This window comes from Anabrus simplex, chromosome 3, assembly GCF_040414725.1.
Source record: "Anabrus simplex isolate iqAnaSimp1 chromosome 3, ASM4041472v1, whole genome shotgun sequence".
In the NCBI taxonomy this organism is placed as follows: Eukaryota; Metazoa; Arthropoda; class Insecta; order Orthoptera; family Tettigoniidae; genus Anabrus; species Anabrus simplex.
In genome coordinates, this window is record NC_090267.1 from 522,147,772 (window position 1) to 522,168,368 (window position 20,597).

Below are 20,597 nucleotides of genomic sequence, written 5' to 3' on the forward strand. Positions count from 1 at the left end.
TGAAGTTTTATCAGGTGCTGAGCCTCAACACTCCAAAATCGTCTAAGTAAGGCTTCCTTAAACTCTTCGTAAGTGTTAATACTGAATTTAAAAGCGGTAAACCACATTAACGCCTTGCCTTCTAACAATCGAGACGCTATTCGTAATCGGCGGTCGGTCTTAACGTGATTTTCTTGAAAGAACTCTTCGAGGTTGAGGAGAAACTCCTTAGCAGTATACTCCTCCTTCCCCGAAAATTTGGCTGGTTTTTCCTCAGTCATTTTAAAAACTGTGGAAACATTCATGGATTCTCCACTAGTGTTGTGAAGGCTAGATGATGAAACATCCTGTTCAATTTGCTATACTTTGCTGTTGAGAGCTTCTATACCTCCTTGGAGTTCAAGTTTTGGGGTTTTAATTTTCCCCTGTACGGAATACTCAATTTCCTTGACCTCCTTTTCTAAGTCGGTCTTGACTTCTGCTACATCGCGACAGATACGAGTAATCTGCGTGTGAGCATTATCTAACCGAGTCTTGACACGTTTATCGGCCTCTTCTTGCTGACTTTTCAGAAGAGTAATTTCGTTTCCCAACTTCATGAAATTATTTTTAACAGATTCATGAAGTTTGTCTTGAATAGAAGCGTTTTAGTTTGCGCAAGAGATAATTGAGCATGGGACTCTTGAAATTCTTCCTTTAAGCTTTCTACTTCTTTAAGGACTTCCTGAGAAGAAGACGGGAAAGCAAGTTTTAAGTCCTCCGCCACTTGTGATTTTATATCTTGCTTAATGGTTTCTAAGTCACGTGTTAATCTTTCATTTATTTCCGTAAACTTAGAATCCATTCTTTTGTTAGATTCTTTAAATCGTTTTTCAATTTCGGCACCTGCACTATTGAGCCTACGTTCCAAATTATTATTAACTTCTGCAAACTTTTGATCAACAGATTCTGTCAATTTTACAATGTTGGCATCATTAGCCTCCCTTAGTTGAGTGATATTACGATTAGTTACTTCATTAGCCTCCCTAAGCTGACCTATACTAGCCTTAGTGGCTTCCATACGACTTTCCAAGGCCGCGTTAGATTCTTTAAGTTGAGCTCCTGAAGTATTATTAGATTCAGCAATCCTACGCCCGAGATTAGTGTTACTTTCCGTAATCCTGTCATTTAGACTGATTTTTAAAGCCTCAATAGCAGCTAGTATATTTTCCATATTAATGTCGTTATTTTCACAAAATGCAGAAATAACAATCATTCACTTCATACGTAAAATCACCATTATTGTCCAATGGTAAAGTTCAATATTTCACCAACACAAAATATCAAACACTTGTGCATAAAATTAAATATCACCATTATTGTCCAATGGTAAAGTTCAATGTTTCACTGACATAAATATCAAAAATTTATATGAGACTGTGCATAAATATTGTGCCTGAAATGTTTTACATAGCAAGAGAAAGAGAAAGAGAAAAAAAATAATCACTTGTGCCATAAACTTAATCAGAGTTCTGTGCCAAAAGTTTAAAATTTCGCCAAAGTCATTGAATTGAACTTCGTAAAATTTTAACACATTCACTGAACTGGAATTAACGTACGTACTATGCACTTTTATTTGAATTGGTAAGTTAAGATATCACTGATTTCAAAGTTAATTTTTATCACTTTACTCTCTTTAATCTGGCCCCAACGTCACGGGTGCCACTTTACTATTCACTACCTTCTCTCTGAAACAGGAACGCCCGTACTTCAGTTTATTGGAGAGCATGAGACACGACAAGGCGTGTACGGCCCATGCTAAGAGAGTGAGAGAGAGAGAGAGAAGGGTAGTGAAATATTTTTTTTATGATTAAGTGGATCCTTCAGTTTATTCAATAGATATGCAAAGAATTATGTCACCTTTTACAGCTGAATTGTGGAGTTGTCCTTGAAGGCGTGGAGGGGACGTTGTCCTATGGCGGCTGCGTCGTCTTACGGTCGGCGTCGACGTTGTCTTCCGTCGTTGGTGTTTTCTCTGTATTAGAGTTGATGGCGACTCGAACCTGAGGCAGGAACGGGGAAATGTGGAGCTTCCACATCGGGCGTCATGGGACTCTGGTGTGACACCTCTCTAAGGCGAAGCACACCGAAATAGTTCCCACAGTCAATGATGTTGAACGCACTTTAGCAGCAAGGATAAAGTCAGAGTCACAGTTCCATGAGAATAAGATGGAAGGAATTATCGTATTTGGAATAATAAACAAACGAAAACAATCTAGGACCTTCCGAGGTGCAGTGACTAAGCACTTCACAAAGAAAATTAAATTCACCGGGTACAGTCTCTGCACTGTACACCATGAGCACAATATCCACACACTTGTTGAAATAAACGACAGTCCAAGTTCTGTTACGTCGTAATTTTCAGAAGATTATCACTGGCACTTAAGATCATACATGATTCTGAACAGGTTATGATGGGAATTGGCATGGTCCCTCGGGAAAAAATCACGATACCGTATTCCACAAGTTAATACTGTCTTTAAGAGGGAATGTTGGCACAGTTTATTACGAACACAGTTCAACGGATAAACACAGTCTTTAAATGAAATCAAGGTTGGCACAGTTTTATTACAAACACAGTTCCGAAAAATGGATAAACACAGTCTTTAAATGAAATGAAGGTCGGCACAGTTTTATTACGAACACAGTTCAATGGATAGACACAGTCTTTAAATGAAATGCAGGCTGGCACAGTTTATGCTAGAAACACTATCGCTGTTTTCACACAGTCTTTAAATGAAATGCAGGCTGGCACAGTTTATGCTAGAAACACTATCGCTGTTTTCACACGGTCTTTAAATGAAATCAAGGTTGGCACAGTTTATGCTAGAAACACAGTCTTTAAATGAAATCAAGGCTGGCACAGTTTTATTACGAACACAGTTCAATGGATAGACACAGTCTTTAAATGAAATGCAGGCTGGCACAGTCTATGCTAGAAACACTATCGCTGTTTTCACACAGTCTTTAAATGAAATCAAGGTTGGCACAGTTTATGCTAGAAACAGTCTTTAAATGAAATCAAGCCCACGGAGAAAGCTTCTAACACTAACGTTTCTGAACTCAAGTATACAGCCGGACCGAGTGACGAATTATATCGCGACGTGCTTACTTGCACACACACACTGAACTCACGGCTTACTGCCGACTCCCCTCACTCTCTCTGCCTATGGCACACTTCAGCTGCACACACCCACACTGCACACTCTCTGCTTTACCCCAGGCTGGCGATTCGCTTATATTACCGAAGGTCGGTGGGCGTGGCTACACATGTGGGCCCCAAGAAAATTTTATATCTTGGCCATCTTTACACCGACTGACATGAAATTTCGGCTAGCAGCGTTCATTATTCCTGCCTGCAAGGTGACGTTATTGAAATATTGATATCACATTTCGTTCGTGCTGCAATGCTATGGAACACGAAAGAACCTTCTGCGTGACATCGCTTGACCTTGGCCGGTGTTCTGGAACAGCGCGAGCTTGCTTGCAGTTCCCACTATGCCTGTGCGCTCGTCGCAAGTTTTAAATGCTTACGGCCGGGTGTTAGCGAGTTCCTCTTAATAAATTAATGAAACGTGAATGCTCGTAGGGCGTTCCCGTTTCAATAGATATTTTCGGTAATTCCTGCATAAAGTGGGCAGAGCGAGTGACACAGCATGCATATACTGTGATGACATCGACGAGGTATTTCACACCTTTTTTGTGTGCGGCCATTGTACGATACAGAGAAGATGTGTGGAAACTGAACTAGGAGAACTGACAACAGATAATATTATTTCTGCGATGCTACGAAACCAGGTATCCTGGGATCGCGTGGCAGTGTATGTGGAGGATGTCCTTAGTCAGAAGAAGAAAGATTTGGAAGCGTACGAACGTTCGTAAAGGAGAAATGAAGAAAGAAGAAGTCTGAAAGAAAAAGCACGATATCACCCTGAAGTAATGCAAGAGCAGTTCCGGGGTGATGACACACATCGTGGGAAAAAACTGTGTGGTTTTTAGTGGGTGTGGGGTGTGGACCCTTCACAAGTGTCTTTTGAAGATTTTCCACAATCCCTTGTAAAAAAAAAAAAAAAAAAAAAAATTATTATTATTATTATTATTATTATTATTATTATTACTACTACTTGTCACAGAGAAATTGCCCCTTACATGGCTAATCTTTGCTGGGAGGCATGGAGACAGGTGGACATCAAAGGATGGAAGTATGTATGGGTGAAGCAGGGAATGCTGTTCGCTAGAAAGGAAGAGAAAACTACTCCGGTAAGAATTCTTTCAAAAAAAGACATCGAAAAAATCCAGTATCTGGTTGAAAGTATCAATATTTAATTTTACTCTAGTGTATCTTAAATTTAGTTATGGATGTTACATTGATAGTTGTAGTTTATTACTAGACTCAAAAGTATACAATAATTGTGATGAATGGCTACAGATGACAAACAAACAAGAAAGTGAAATGTCTCTACTTCATATGAATATAAGATCAATTAGAAAATATTGGGATCAGATGGTTATAACATTAAGACACAGCAGGCCACTGGTAGATGTGCTAATATTTAGTGAAATAAATATAAATAATGAAATGGAAATTGAACAGTATGAGTTAGAAGGATATAGGATGCATTATTCAATAAGAAATGTTTCTAGGGGTGGAGGAAAGGTCATTTTTGTCACGGAAGTGTTCATATTTAAAGAAAAGAAATTTATAGAGTTCGAAAATTTATCAGGGGAAGTTTTGATTAATGGAACACTATATGGGATCATTATGGCAGTATACCACCTGACTATAATCAAAAGGATTTTGTGGAGGAGTTAGATCTTCATTTACATAGTATGAATGCCAGAAACTTAATAATTATTGGGGACATGAACATAGATATTCTGAAAGACAGCAGAGTCACATCCTTGTACAATAATGTGTTAGCAGATCATCAGTTAGTTCATTGCATTAACAAGTTCACAAGGGAAGAATATGTAAATGGAAAACTAACACAATCCTGCATCGACCATGCATTGATTAGGAATGGGAAAAATGTAAGAGATTCTGCTGTAATTCAGACTAAAGTTTCTGATCATTATATAATAACTGTACAGATATCACATGATACTAGGTGTAATAAATACCTATGTTCCAAGTGAAAAAGTTATAGATAACATACAAGAAAGGGTGAGTAAATCCATGTTAAGAACAGAAATAGAAATTATTGCAAAAGAAATAAATAAGAATATGAGTTCAGATGATATATACATGAAGATTTGCAATGCAGTTAACAAGGCAACTAATGAAACGAAGGATACAAAAAACCAAAAGGAAAGGAAAGACACTCAACTGTGGCTGACAGGTGTTATAATAGAAAAAATCAAAGAAAGGGACAGACTTTTCAAAAGATGGAAAAATGCATCAAATTTAAATCCAGAAAATAAGGAAAATTTAAGGAGGTTATATAAAAGAATGAGGAATGATATAATAGCTGATATTCATAAAGCAAAATTAAAGTATTACAGATTGCAGTTCAAAAGTTGTACAGGGAGAAGAAAACTTGGGAAGTATTAAATAATGTGCTAAAATGTGATAAAATTGACTCTCACCAACACCAAATCAAAAGTGAAGTTTAGGGGTGAAACATCAGAGAAATTAGAAATTAAAACTGGACTACGGCAGGGAGATGGGCTCTCACCACTATTATTTAATTGTGCTCTAGAAATGGTAATGAGAGAGTAGTTTAGGAAATTTTCCCCCAAAATAAAGATTGGCCAAAAAATCAAAACAAATTGCCTGGGTTTCGCCGATGATTTAGCATTACTAGCAGTGGAAATAAAAGAAGCAAAAACCCAGATATCAGAACTTCAAACAATTGAAAATAAAACTGGCCTCAAAATATCATTTGAAAAAACAGAAATTATGCCCCAAAAACCAACACAACTAAAAGAAGTTACCATAAATGGTAATAAAATCAAAATAGTAACTCAATTTAAATATCTTGGAGAAGTAATAACACATAACCTAAATGAAAAAATCGCAATCCAAACAAGAACAAACAGATTAGCTAAAGCACAAAAATTAACATGGGATATCTACAAAATGAATGTCTATCAATAAATGCAAAAATAAAACACTACAACACAGTTATAAAACCAGAAGCTACATAGGCAGCAGAAACACTTTTTTACCTGAATAAACAATCAAAGACTGACAGACTTCAGAAAGTTGAAAGGAGAATTGGAAGAACCTGCATCAACAAAAACTACCAGAAAATGGACAGTGGCAGATAATACCTAACAAAGTCGTGTACAAAGAGCTAGAACCCATTACAGATACTATGCGTAAGAGGAGACTGGGATTCTTTTGATATATCATGAGGACGCAGGATTCAAGACTTCTGAAACAACTAGTACAATACAATCTCATCTCAAAAAATACCACAACAGGATGTGAATGGATCAGAGAAGTAAGAGAGGATCTGAAGGAAATAGGCCTTACAACAGAAGACACCACAAATAACATAAAATTGAATACAAAACTCAAGAATACAAACCTCCGCTTTACCTTTACACAAAACAAACCAACAACATACATATTTTCAACTGAGGAAAGGGCACAAAGATTGGTGCGTCTGAAGAAGTACTTGGAGGGCCGCAAAGCCCGAACAATCCCTTCAGAGAGACCTGAACAATGGACTGACTAAAGTGATCCTATGTGGTCATAAAAGAAGAAGAAGAAGAATGTGCTAAAGACTAAAAAGAAATGGACAATAGTAGAAACGGTAAGACATAATTTAGAAAGGCAAGACTCACTAGAAAGTTTCTTGCTGTTACCTCGCTGCCTTCGATGCCTATCCTATGGACACCTGGCAAGAAACTGCACAGGCCCCGACAGAAGTAAGCTCTGTTTTAAGTGTGGAGAGTATGGTCACAAGGCAGTACACTGTAAAAAGAATAATTCACAATGCATGCTTTGTACAGACAAGGGTGTCAATGAAGCTAAACGAAATCATGTTCCTGGATCGGGTGCATGCACAATATTTCGTGAAGCTCTTGAAAAGGCCAAAAATCACAGCAAATGATGCGAATCCCTCCAGCAAACATGCACAGGAATCAAACAGCTAACGATCTTATGACAAAGCTGATTTATGAGATGGAAGTAGACATTGTTATTGTACCGGGCAGTACACCTCCACGCCGCTAATTCAAACCTTGCGCCAGTTGAAACTCCCCTACTGGAGGAAGTCTGAACTTTATCTAAGGTGTTAATTTTCAAGTTTCTCAGAAGATGTCACTACTTGGAAATTTTGGAGTTTCTGAACTGGGTCGTTTTCGATGTATTTTTGTTTTACCTGTAGTAAGAAGTGTGAACTTTCTCTTCTAGAGGACACTACTGAAGAACTACAATGGTGCACCCTAGTGCGAAGTGAAAGAACTGTTTTTTTGGAGAAATTTTTCTTTCAAAAGTTTGTTCCTTGTTAAATTTCTTTCTGTTATTGTTTAAGTTGGCTGTATAACCCTTTCTTTCCCCTGGTTTTGAATTTAGCCAATCCCAAATTTCTTTAATTAATTTCTGACCAATCAGGTGTATCTTCTCCAACTTGAATATCTTGCTTAACCCTAGCCAATAAAGTTTTTGTGGGCGAGTGTTCTCATTTCTGAAACGCCTCGAACTTTCCACGAGAGTATATAAACTGCTGATTTTCGGGTCTCTGCGCCACTTCAGTACCAACTTTCAAAGTGTAAAGTACGTAGCAGGGGGCGGGAAGCGCCTCTTTCTTCGGGCAGCAGCTCAACAACAAGGTAATGGCCGTTTAATAACTTCTTTTCTTGCTAGCTCAGCAGTTTAACTCTCGGGGCGGGTCCGAAGCGTTTCCACCATGTAACTTTTCCCTAAAATGTAAAGACTCTTAGCATCTATTCTCTTTTAAGCTACATATTGGGATAGAGAGTGCTTAACCCTCTCGAGCTCCCACTCATATTGTTTTGAGGTGAACTTATTTTTCACAACCGATTCTTCCTTAACGTAATGTAAATTGTTTCTTTCTAAAGTCACCTCTTTAGTATGGGATTAGCCCTTGCATTTGCGGCCTAGAGCCAGATTAGGTTTTAAACAAAATGTATTAGGAGTGCAGATCGCCTCCTCTCAAATTGGTATTTTAGAGGCCATGTAATTAACCTTTTCTCACTTAATAGGCCTCAGTAGGTTGGGTATTTTACCCCTGTGTTTATGTCCTTAGAGGACAACTTGAAGGTAGAGTTTGGTGTGGCCTTTGATAGGCTTAAAGTTTGAGAGCGAGTGGCTCTTTCTTGAAAATTGAGTGTTGTGTGCCTCGAGGAGGCTTTTCTGTGTAATTTGGAGCAAGTGCTCCTGGGCATGAATGGGGTTTTCTGCCCCTCTGTTAAAACTTATTTTGGAATAAAGTTGGGCTAATTGCCCAAGAATTGAGAGTTCGGGGCTCGAAGCCCAAATCCGGTAAATACTGTAATTGTACTTTTGGTTGCCTTGCTACTCTGTACCTGCCATGCTTGTTATTTCCTGATTTTGAAAAGAAAATATAACCTTGTTAAATTTTTAAGTAATTTTAACTTCGTAGCCTGAGACCTGTTCACCCCCGCACCTTCTTTCACCTCTGCTGTTCCACAGATACCTCGGAACAAGTGGTTGCAGAGCGTGGTTGAATGGGTCTCAATTTAGCCCCTTTTGACGGCTAAACATTGCTTTGATTACAACTCTAACTATTTTCTCACTTGCTGGAATTTTTACTTTTTCCTTTTTCAAAATTGTTCTGTCATCATGCCCGGCCCGCGCGATGTTCTCCATCTTAACTATTTGCGCAAGGAGGAGTTGATCTATGAGTTAACTATTAGAAATGTGCAATCTGGAGGCACGGTTGCGGTAGACACAAATAAGCTTAGAGAGTCCCTTGATTTGCCCATTTCCATCCCCACTTTGGGAGAGAAAGAAATTGACGACTCTCTTTCCACAATCACTGACAATACTACTGAGCTAGCATCTGTAGTTAGTTTTTTTGAAAAAAATGATCCTTCTCCTAATCAAATTAAGCGTGTGCAAGCCAGGCTATTTCATTTTTCAAATAGAGTTAACGATCTGTTGTCTCTGAAGTTGAACGACGTTCAGAGGAAGGAAGCTAGTATGGTTCTTGAAAATCTTTCAGAATTATCCAGTAAGGTCACCCAATTGTTAACTGGGGAAGTTCCTCCCAAAACTGATCAACCCGTCACGGTGAATGTAGGTAGCGAGGAAGAGCCTCCTAAGGGAGACGTCAATAGGAAAACCGTTGCAGCTCAAACAACCTCTGCCCCATTGGACAACGAGTCTGAACGCCGAACCTCGTTGAATAATGTACGTTCTGAATTGACATCCTTGCCACTTAAACCTTTACCTACTATGTCACCTGGGTTCAGCAGCTTGCCTCACCCATTAGCAATGTTGCTTAGAGGTATCTCTAAATTTTCTGTTAACACTACCAGTGAAGTTATTTCATTCTTAAGGTTTTTAGTTGAGTTCCAGGATCATGCCCTTGTTTTTTCTCTTTCTCCATGTCAGATTTTGCAAATCATCTATCCCTATGCAATTGGTATTCTCTCAGACAAAATAGTAAGAGCCATTGCCGAGCAATCATCTATTGAGGACTTCCACGCCCACTTGTTAGCTAACTTCATCCCGGCCAGGGCAAGGTCCTCCCTTATTCAGAAGTACTATTATCGTGTACAACGGTTGGATGAAAACTTGGCAGATTTCATCCAAGATATTAAGTTCTATACTAGAGTGTTTGCTCTTCACTTCCCGGAGGATCAGATCGTACAAGCTATTGTGGAAGGTATCTCACCATCATATAGGTCATATTTATGTTTCGCGGCGTGCCCGCAAACCTTCTCTGAACTTGAAGCATTGGCTGTTTCAGCGGAAGGAGTTAGATACGCCGATTCCTTGCGTGTAGCGAAAGAACCCCCTCCTCCTTCCTTTAGTAATCCTCGGCCTCCACCTCGCCGACCAGTCACACCCCGTAAATGTTATGCTTGCGGGTCGCCTGACCATCTTCGGAACAAGTGTCCATTGATCAAATCTAGTAGGGCAAATAATGGAGCTGGCTCATCACAAGGCTGTTTTAAATGTGGGGCTTTCTCACATATCGCCAAGAATTGCCCAAATTCAAATAGCACCCCCTCCTGCTCAACTTCTGGTGCAACTTCCACCAATGTCAATAATAATAAGTGACTAGCGGCTTCGGCTGAATCGATTAATCCATCTTCCCGAGGCTCAGCCCCTGGTAAACAGGTCGAAAATTCAGGGAACAATCAGTCTTCAAATTCATCTTTTGAATGCCCCAAAGAATGTCTTAGGATTGCGGCGGATACCCCCGCACCTGTTCCTTTTCTTAAAATTGAGCTAAATAATGAACCTGTAACTGCTCTATTAGATTCAGGCAGTGTTTGTTCTATTATTTCGGCTGAATGGTATTCAAAATTGAAATCTGTTTGTAAACTACCTGACTATGGCTCATCTCCTGTTCAATATGTTTCGGCTAATTCATCTCCATTAGAAATTCTAGGTTCTGTAAATGTCAAAATCCGCATTTTTAAATTTACATGGAAAATTAAATTGTTTGTGGCCAAGCACTTGTCTTGCCCCATTATATTGGGAGCTGACTTCATTTCTCACACTGGTCTTGTGCTCGATCTTCAGAGTAGGTCGTGCACTTTCAAATTTGCGTCTAATTGTAAAATTCCATTATTGAAATGTAATTCTGCATCATGTTCATCTATTTCGCCTACCCAGGATGAGATGTTGTTAGACCTTAAACATCTACCTGAGGAGCAGGCTGATAGTATTCGTAAGCTGTGTCAGTCGTTTCCAGAGGTGTTCTCGGATACTCTTGGTGTTACTGACCTTATTGAATACAAAATTGAGGTCACGGATTCGATTCCTGTCCGTTTTCCACCATATAGGCTATCTCCACCTAAAATGAAGCCTCTGAAAGAAATCATCGATCAGATGTTGAAGGATGGTATTATTCGGCCCTCTAAGTCGGCGTATTCTTCACCTATTTTTCTAGTCCCGAAACCCCAAGGTGGCTTCAGGCCTGTCATTGATTATAGGGCTCTCAATCGGAAGGTGGTGTTACAATCTGTGCCCCTTCCTGACCTTCATTCTTGCTTTTCATGGTTTCGTAAGGCCAAGTTCTTTACTATCTTGGACCTGAATCAGGCCTATAATCAAATTCCCCTAGCGGAAGAGTCAAAACATCTTACAGCGTTTGCCACGGATTGGAATTTGTATGAATACAACCGCGTGCATTTCGGGCTCCCCACGGGAGCAGCTGTACTCACTAGATTGCTAGATAGGGTCTTCTCCGACATCAAATTTGAGTACTGGTATCACTACCTGGATGATGTATTTTCGGAGACCTTTGAAGAACATCTAGATCATCTGCGAGAAGTTCTCAATCGCCTTCGTAAGGCTGGGTTAACTGTTAAGTTGTCCAAGGTTGCCTTTGCTAAGCCCTCCATGTCATTCCTAGGGCATATTGTCTCACCTGATGGTGTTGCAGTCGATCATTCTAGAACACAGGCCATCCGTGATTTTAAACCTCCCAAGGACATCAAAGGTATCGCCAGGTTCATTGGCATGGTGAATTTCTTCAGGAAGTTTATTCCTAACTTTGCTAATAGAGCAGCGCCCTTAAACCTTCTTCGTAGGAAAGGCATCAAATTCGAGTGGGGACCTTCTCAACAAGCCGCTTTTGAAGATCTTAGCTCTCTGTAATGCCCCTGTCCTTGCTATGCCTGATTTCTCAAAGAAATTCATCGTCCAAACCGACGCGTCGTCGTCGGCGGTAGCTGCAGTCCTTCTTCAAGAGACTGAACTAGGGAGGCGACCCATCGCCTATGCATCTAGGACTCTATCGGCCCAAGAAGCCAAGTATTCTATCTATGAGCTTGAAGGGTTGGCAGTCTTATTTGCCTTAGAAAAGTTCCGTCTCTAACTGGAACATGTCAAATTCGACCTGGAGACAGATAATCAAGCCTTAAGCTGGGTCTTAGGTAGGCCGCGTCGTACTGGTCGTATAGCCCGTTGGGCCATCCGTATTTCTGCCTTCCAATTCGATGTCAGGCATATCAGAGGTACCGAAAATGTTGTTGCTGATGGACTCAGCCGTATGTTTTCCAACGACGTTGAGACCCATGAACCGGTCGACAGTTCATCACCTCCCGAGTCCATACTATTTGATGTTAATGCCATCTTAACAGATGCTCCCATGCTCTTTAGGGATATCGAGAAATACCAACGTGAAGATCTGACGCTGGCTCCGATAATGGAAACCCTTTCTTCTGGGGAACATGTCGTCCCTTATGTACTGAGGAATGGTGTTTTATGTTGCCCTTCGAGGCATGATAAGATGATGAAAGTTGTCGTTCCAGCTGTTCTTGTACCTATGATCTTTAAGTACTATCATGAGACCCCATTAGGGGGCATCTAGGCATCTTTAAAACTCGTGAGAAGATCCGTGAAAGGTTTATCTGGAAGGGTATGGACGGTGAAATCCGTGAACTAGTAAAGGCTTGTAAATCCTGCTTGCTTAGTAAAACCACCATGTCAACCAAGGTAGGCCTGTTGTCTTCTCACCAAGCGTCGCGCCCTATGGAACGCCTGTATATTGATTATATAGGACCCTTCCCCCAGTCGAAGGGAAATGCCAACAAGTTCATCTTTGTATGTGTAGATGGTTTTACAAGATTTTCTTGGTTATTTCCGACTAAGCTGGCTACCGCTCAGTCCACCATTACTTGTCTAAATTCTATCTTCACTTCTTTTGGTCCGTGTCAATATATTGTGTCTGATAATGCTAAGGCTTTCACATCAAATCTTTTTCGTAAATTCTGTTTTGACCTGTCCATCTCTCATGTGACGACTTCTGCTTATTACCCTCAACCATCTCTGGCTGAACGGGTTAATCGTAATCTCAGGTCCGCGCTTATTGCCTATCATCATGAAGATCATTCTAGGTGGGACACGTCCCTGCATTGGTTAGCTTTTGCTTTGAATTCGGCGGTTCATGAATCTCACAAGTTTACTCCAGCTTCTTTGATGTTCAAGTTCGTTCCCAACACGCCGTTCTCTAACCTCTGGTCTCTGAGTGACATTCTACCTGAGACAATAGATCCGGATAATATTAAAGATCTTTGGAAGAAGGCTAAAGCCAATCTTAAGGTGTCTCATGAAAAGGTTAGGGAAAGATATGATCGTGGACGGAGACCCACCAATTTGAAGATAGGTGACCAGGTGATGGTCAAAAAGTTTGTTCCCGCGGGCAAGCTTGCCCCCAGATTTCATGGGCCGTGTATCATTCTCGATTTCCTTACTCCCGTTACCTTATTGTTAAGCAATCCAGCCACCGAGAGGATATTTAGGGTTCACCTGTCACAGGTGAAACCGGTGTAATTTCTGTGTTAACTTGCTTCATATAATTTTGAAAGAAATAGGAAGGTTATATTTTTTTTCTGAGGGGTTTCACTTTTAAGGCCTTCTGCTCTTGGAATCTGTTTCCTTTGTGTGTAATTATTTATTGTAAACCTTCCCTGCACTGTTAAACTGCCACCCTGTCCTTGCCATGGCCATTACCACGCTCCCGTCTCCTGCTCCACAACACACAGTGGCTTATAAATGCCCTGAATATCTGCACGCCGCTGGCCCCTCAACCTCTCCACAAACCCTCAAAAAAGATGATGGTCCAACAAAATTCTGCCGCCGAGCTTTAATGTTTCAGTGCCCCCGCAGCAGCGCGGCGCCGTACTGCTCCTGAGGCAGGGTACGGGCCCGCCCTTCCCCAGTGAGCCCAACCTGTGTACGGCGAGCCGGAGTCCTCCTCCCGGCCAAGGCTGATGTTTGGTGCACAACCTGTAACCGGCCCGCGACCTGCATGTTCGCCGCGGGCGCGGCGTGCTTCAACTCCACTACTCCTCTCATAGTGCGGGCGAGCGGTATCTCAGGGTACTTGAGGGGTCCGAGCGGCCTCCTCTGAACTCAAGCAGCGGCGGCTGGTCTGGCCGTCAACCTTATCAACGTTTAAAGTACATATCCAGCTATATGGACATTCCAGTTCAACATTACTACCTTTGTTTTGGATTTTAATGCAATATCTGGTGGACTTAGGAAATTTTCTTCTCTTTCAAGAATTTAAAGTTTTCCCTTCTGAATTCAACTTCTACAAACATAAAGACATTACTTCAACAGTTACTACAAGAAACTTGAAACTGGATCTAATTATTTTAAGAAAATTTGTTGGTAAATACTTCTGCAATTAATCTCCATATCAACATCATAACTTGGACCTTGTTATCAAACAAATTTCATGTGTCACCCCTGGAGGGACTTTTGGGGGGGGGGGGGGAGGCCTGTACCGGGCGGTACACCTCCACGCCGCTAATTCAAACCTTGCGCCAGTTGAAACTCCCCTACTGGAGGAAGTCTGAACTTTATCTAAGGTGTTAATTTTCAAGTTTCTCAGAAGATGTCACTACTTGGAAATTTTGGAGTTTCTGAACTGGGTCGTTTTCGATGTATTTTTGTTTTACCTTTAGTAAGAAGTGTGAACTTTCTCTTCTAGAGGACACTACTGAAGAACTACAATGGTGCACCCTAGTGCAAAGTGAAAGAACTGTTTTTTTGGAGAAATTTTTATTTCAAAAGTTTGTTCCTTGTTAAATTTCTTTCTGTTATTGTTTAAGTTGGCTGTATAACCCTTTCTTTCCCCTGGTTTTGAATTTAGCCAATCCCAAATTTCTTTAATTAATTTCTGACCAATCAGGTGTATCTTCTCCAACTTGAATATCTTGCTTAACCCTAGCCAATAAAGTTTTTGTGGGCGGGTGTTCTCATTTCTGAAACGCCTCGAACTTTCCACGAGAGTATATAAACTGCTGATTTTCGGGTCTCTGCGCCACTTCAGTACCAACTTTCAAAGTGTAAAGTACGTAGCAGGGGGCGGGAAGCGCCTCTTTCTTCGGGCAGCAGCTCAACAACAAGGTAATGGCCGTTTAATAACTTCTTTTCTTGCTAGCTCAGCAGTTTAACTCTCGGGGCGGGTCCGAAGCGTTTCCACCATGTAACTTTTCCCTAAAATGTAAAGACTCTTAGCATCTATTCTCTTTTAAGCTACATATTGGGATAGAGAGTGCTTAACCCTCTCGAGCTCCCACTCATATTGTTTTGAGGTGAACTTATTTTTCACAACCGATTCTTCCTTAACGTAATGTAAATTGTTTCTTTCTAAAGTCACCTCTTTAGTATGGGATTAGCCCTTGCATTTGCGGCCTAGAGCCAGATTAGGTTTTAAACAAAATGTATTAGGAGTGCAGATCGCCTCCTCTCAAATTGGTATTTTAGAGGCCATGTAATTAACCTTTTCTCACTTAATAGGCCTCAGTAGGTTGGGTATTTTACCCCTGTGTTTATGTCCTTAGAGGACAACTTGAAGGTGGAGTTTGGTGTAGCCTTTGATAGGCTTAAAGTTTGAGAGCGAGTGGCTCTTTCTTGAAAATTGAGTGTTGTGTGCCTCGAGGAGTCTTTTCTGTGTAATTTGGAGCAAGTGCTCCTGGGCATGAATGGGGTTTTCTGCCCCTCTGTTAAAACTTATTTTGGAATAAAGTTGGGCTAATTGCCCAAGAATTGTGAGTTCGGGGCTCGAAGCCCAAATCCGGTAAATACTGTAATTGTACTTTTGTTGCCTTGCTACTCTGTACCTGTCATGCTTGTTATTTCCTGATTTTGAAAAGAAAATATAACCTTGTTAAATTTTAAAGTAATTTTAACTTCGTAGCCTGAGACCTGTTCACCCCCGCACCTTCTTTCACCTCTGTTGTTCCACAGATACCTCGGAACAGTTATTATTAGTGAACCATATCAAGAGAGGGATCATCCAGGGTGGTTTGTGGATAACCTTGGAACAGCTGCAATTTGGATACTAGATCTAGGAAAAGTCTCAGTAACAGAGCATGGATGCGAAGATGGTTTTGTTTTGGTACAGACTGGGGGAATCACTATTGTAAGCTGTTATTTTACGCCAAATGAATCTATTTCCAACTTTCAGATGAAAATTGACGACCTTGAGGATGCATTACATGGAATGGAAAACAGGCTAGTGGTCACTGGTGACGTAAATGCTCAAGCGTCGGATGGGGGCATGCCACAAACAGACTCCAGAGGATGGCGTATAATGGAGATGGCAGCCGGAACGGGTTTGGAGGTCAACAACATTGGAAATGTGCCAACATTTCGACGGCCAGGATGCCAAGGAACAATACCGGATGTAACCTTCTCATCGGAGGATATCGCGCCTAAGATTACTGAATGGCAAGTGATCGAGAACTATACAGGGAGTGATCATCAATATATCATCTTTCGACTGCTCCAGGAATCTCCTCAAGTAAGAAACATCTTGCGCAGGCCAGCATGGTGGAACGTAGCCGGTATCGACAAGGAACAGTTTACTGATGTAATACGGAATGGAATAGAGAACATAACAGAAAAGTGTTTTGGTCATAGAGGGAAAGAAGCAGCTGGTGTATGTGTTGAACTCACAATGCAGCTAATCCATCAAGCATGCAATGTCTCAATGTCCCGAAGGAGACCGCGAAATAGCAAGCACCCAGTGTACTGGTGGACCAAAGAGATTGCTGAACTGAGAAGGAATTGTCTGCAACTTTGACACAGGGCTCAGAGGATGAGAGGCAGTCCACAGAATACCTCAATCACAGTGGAGTACAAGTCAGCGAAGAAGGAACTCTGTAACGCAATTAGAAAGATTAAAGCCGATAAATTGTGCGCATTGGCAAAAGAAGTAGAGGATGATCCATGGGGACTAGGTTACAAGATTGTAATGAAGAAACTCTGGACATTTTCAACCCCAAGTATGGATCCACAAACCATTAAAACAAATTGTGGATACCCTATTCCCAGATCATCCAGAGAGGATTGATTGTGACGATGAAGAGCTGAATAGAGCTATTAGCTCTCTTAGAAACAAGAAGACTCCAGGACCAGATGGTATACGTACAGAAGTGCTAAAGATGATATCAGAACTCTGTCCAGAACTGTTGCTGAATATGTACAATCATTGTCTGCAAGCGGGTGTTTTTAGTCCCCGATGGAAAATAGCCCAATTGGTTTTGATCAGCAAAGGAAAACTTGGTGATTATAGACCTTTATGTATGCTGGATACAACTGGAAAAGGCCTGTAGAAACTTTTGCAGCCAAGAATCCTCTCAGCAGTTCAACTAGCAGGGATCTATCTGTTCGCGAACATGGATTTCGGAGAGGACATTCGACGCCGGATGCAGTGTGGGAGGTGGTGAATACAGCAGAAAGAGCACAAATGGGCAACCATCATTCCCATAAATTGACACTTCTTGTGACCCTGGATGTGAAGAATGCTTTCAATTCGGCATGGTGGAGTGACATGTTGGTAGCTCTTAAAGAAACTTTCAAGCTACCACAATATCTTATGCGCATAATGAGAGATTACTTCAAAGACTGCACTCTGCTGTATGATACGGAAGATGGACAAAAGACAAAACATCTGACGGCTGGTGCAGCACAGGGATCGATCCTTGGTCCAGATCTTTGGAGCATAATGTATGATTAAACTAGATGGCTTGTTACGTTTGGAGATGCCAGAGGACACGAAGCTTGTCGACTACGCTGATGATGTGGCCGCTTTAATAGTGGCTCGTAATGTTGAAATCACTCAAATCAAACTGAACTAGCATTTAAAATTATGTAGAGTGAGACTAACTGCCTAATAACAGATATGGATATATTTTGTGAAACCTTTTGACATTGCAACATATGGTGTAATACTGTTACAGTAAATGTCGAGTCATCGCTCTGTCACTGTATGCATTTAGCGATGAGATCATATTTAGGGAACTCCTAGTTCATTTGAGGCTATTTCAACACAATATGCAACATTTGTAGTGGGATAGGAGTGACATCATATCTAATTTCAGGTCTGACATAGGTGTTTATTTATTTATTTTTATTATTTTTTTTTTTTTTTTGCTTTACGTCGCACCGACACAGATAAGTCTTATGGCGATGATGGGATAGAAAAGGCCTAGGAAGTGGAAGGAAGCGGCCGTGGCCTTAATTAATGTACAGCCCCGGTATTTGCCTGGTGTGAAAATGGGAAACCATGGAAAACCATTTTCAGGGCTGCCGACAGTGGGGTTCGAACCCACTATCTCCCGATTACTGGATACTGGCCGTACTTAAGCGGCTGCAGCTATCGAGCTCGCTTTTATTATTATTATTATTATTATTATTATTATTATTATTATTGTACATATTCTAGTTTCATATAGGACTTGTACGAGTAGTAGCAGAAAATGCTCAGCTGTGCTGGTGAGCAATATGATTTGCTAATGGAAAAGTAGATGCCTCAAAGGAAAACAAATGACCCAAACTCGTGTAATTGTTGAGAAATGACCTGATGTCAACACTGGTCAATTTATACAGCGTTGTGGTTTGCCTGGTTAAACCATGGCAAAAATTTGTAGAAAAGGTAATAATCCTTTCCTTTTTATTGAAAACTGAAGTTGTTGCTGTGATGTGGCATAGTCCCTCAAGAAGTGTGTCCTGGTTAGTGACTAAAATAAGAAACTTCATACATTCCGCAGTGCTGATTTTTAGTCAGAAAATGTGTAAATACATAAGTGCAGTGATCTAGCTGGTTAGAGGAGGGTAAGGGAACCTCCACCTAGGAGATTTGTCTCTATCAATCGTTATTAAATGTTTCCTTTTACAAACATGTTGATGTACTCACAGCATTTTCAGGCAGTTTCTCAATACTCTCCCAATCGACAGATGGACCTTCTTCACGTAGGAAGCGTTCAAAGAGTCTGGAGAAGCCGTCCAACTCCTTGCGAATTGATGGCTTCCTGGTTTCAGAAGCAGTGCTGAGGAGCTTGTCCAGCTCATGATTCAGTTGTATCTGCGCATCTCGCTTGGTGAGTTCCTTAAACTCTCGGGAACCAGACGGTGCCCTCTGGTGTCCGCGAACCTGTAACAGATCACCTGGCATGACTAGGCCCTCCATCAATGTAATCTGTGGATTTGATTCACAATGCCTTATATGTGGTAAAGCATAACAAATATTGCAATCGTCATAAAAAACTATTAGATTTAAAACATAGTTAAAAGAAGTGTTGGGTGTCGTATTCAAAAGTTAATATTAATTTACAATAAATATAATTATAATAAAACATTACAGTGTGTGTTTGCGGTAACAGAACAGTGGGAAAGCGCTAGGAGTGGAGAGGAAGGAACATTTGCCTGGTGTTAAAATCACAGAAATCACATCTCCCGAATGCTACGCTCTGTCATGTATAATGACTGGGCACTGTATTTCCACAGATCTGTTTCAAAATAAACAAGTCAACATTCGTCCCCAGTCACCACTTGTATCCACCAAGGAAGAACAGAAACAAACATAATTTTACCCACTGTAGCCTCCGTGCCACTCTCAAATGTGAGATTTGTGCTTGACAAAGCAGAGGTGGGACATGTTTTTCTCCCTATCATCTTTCATTACAGCAACACTCTGCAATATCATTTCATCTGCCAGTCACTAATCATTGCCCCCGAGGAGTGCGACAGGCTTCAGCAGAATGTCCTCACCGCTAGATCATTTCGGAAGCCAAATTCATCAGCCATATGCAGAGAAAACTTCTCATTCAAAAAGAACAAAATACCACAATGACATCATTATTCTTTATCTACTGTCTTGAAATAGGAATATTTGATATGCTATTCTGCTTAAATATTTCATCAAAAAAGGAATATTAGTGATGGAATGCTCAACAAACAGGTATGGAAATGTATATGTTAAAAATGTGTAGCAACCCACATATTAATAATAATGAAACTGTGTTAACACTGAAAAACATTTAGGAAAATTGTAAGTATAATTCCCGTTCAATTTTGTCCAGTACTTCTTTATTAAGTTGACTGATTATGCATCATATTTGAAAGTTACAAATTCTTTAACTGTTGCAAAACTAACATTGATTTTAAACAAATGGAAAGTCGATTGGAAGTCGCAGACAAGAGTTACAAACTCCTTGCATTCAGTGGTTGAGTGTCTTTTTTTTTTTTTGTCGCACCAACACAGATAGGTCTTATGGCGACGATGGGATAGGGAAGGCCGTAGCTTATATACACGAGGGGACGGTTCTAGAGGGTTCTGAACTAATCCGGATACACCCTCTCGATTTTATTGGCAGAATCAACAGTTACGCCCGAAAAAACTAACAAGAAGCCTGTGATAGGCTGAAAGAGACAAAAAATTCCTATTGGCCAGATTCAAAACTGGCGGAATGATGATGATGATGATGATGATGATGATGATGATGATGCTTGTTGTTTAAAGGGGCCTAACATCGAGGTCATCAGCCCCTAATGGTACGAAATGAGATGAAATGGAATGACAAATTAAAAGCCCAAAATTCTCCACTGACCAGAATTCAAAATATGAGGACGAAGAATGAATGGATGGACATGAATTTAAAACAATCAG

At 40.7% G+C, this 20,597-nt stretch overlaps 1 protein-coding gene across 6 annotated transcripts in view; it reads right to left on the reverse strand.

The window, feature by feature from the left end:
- UGP (UDP-glucose pyrophosphorylase) overlaps positions 1-20,597 on the reverse strand; it is a 339,813-nt gene that overhangs the window by 110,370 nt on the left and 208,846 nt on the right. For all 6 annotated transcript variants that reach the window (XM_067143688.2, XM_067143690.2, XM_067143686.2 and 3 more), the window contains one exon: positions 18,846-19,082. In XM_067143688.2, the coding sequence (XP_066999789.1) occupies positions 18,846-19,082 (237 nt within the window). The remainder of the gene's footprint in view (positions 1-18,845; positions 19,083-20,597) is intronic.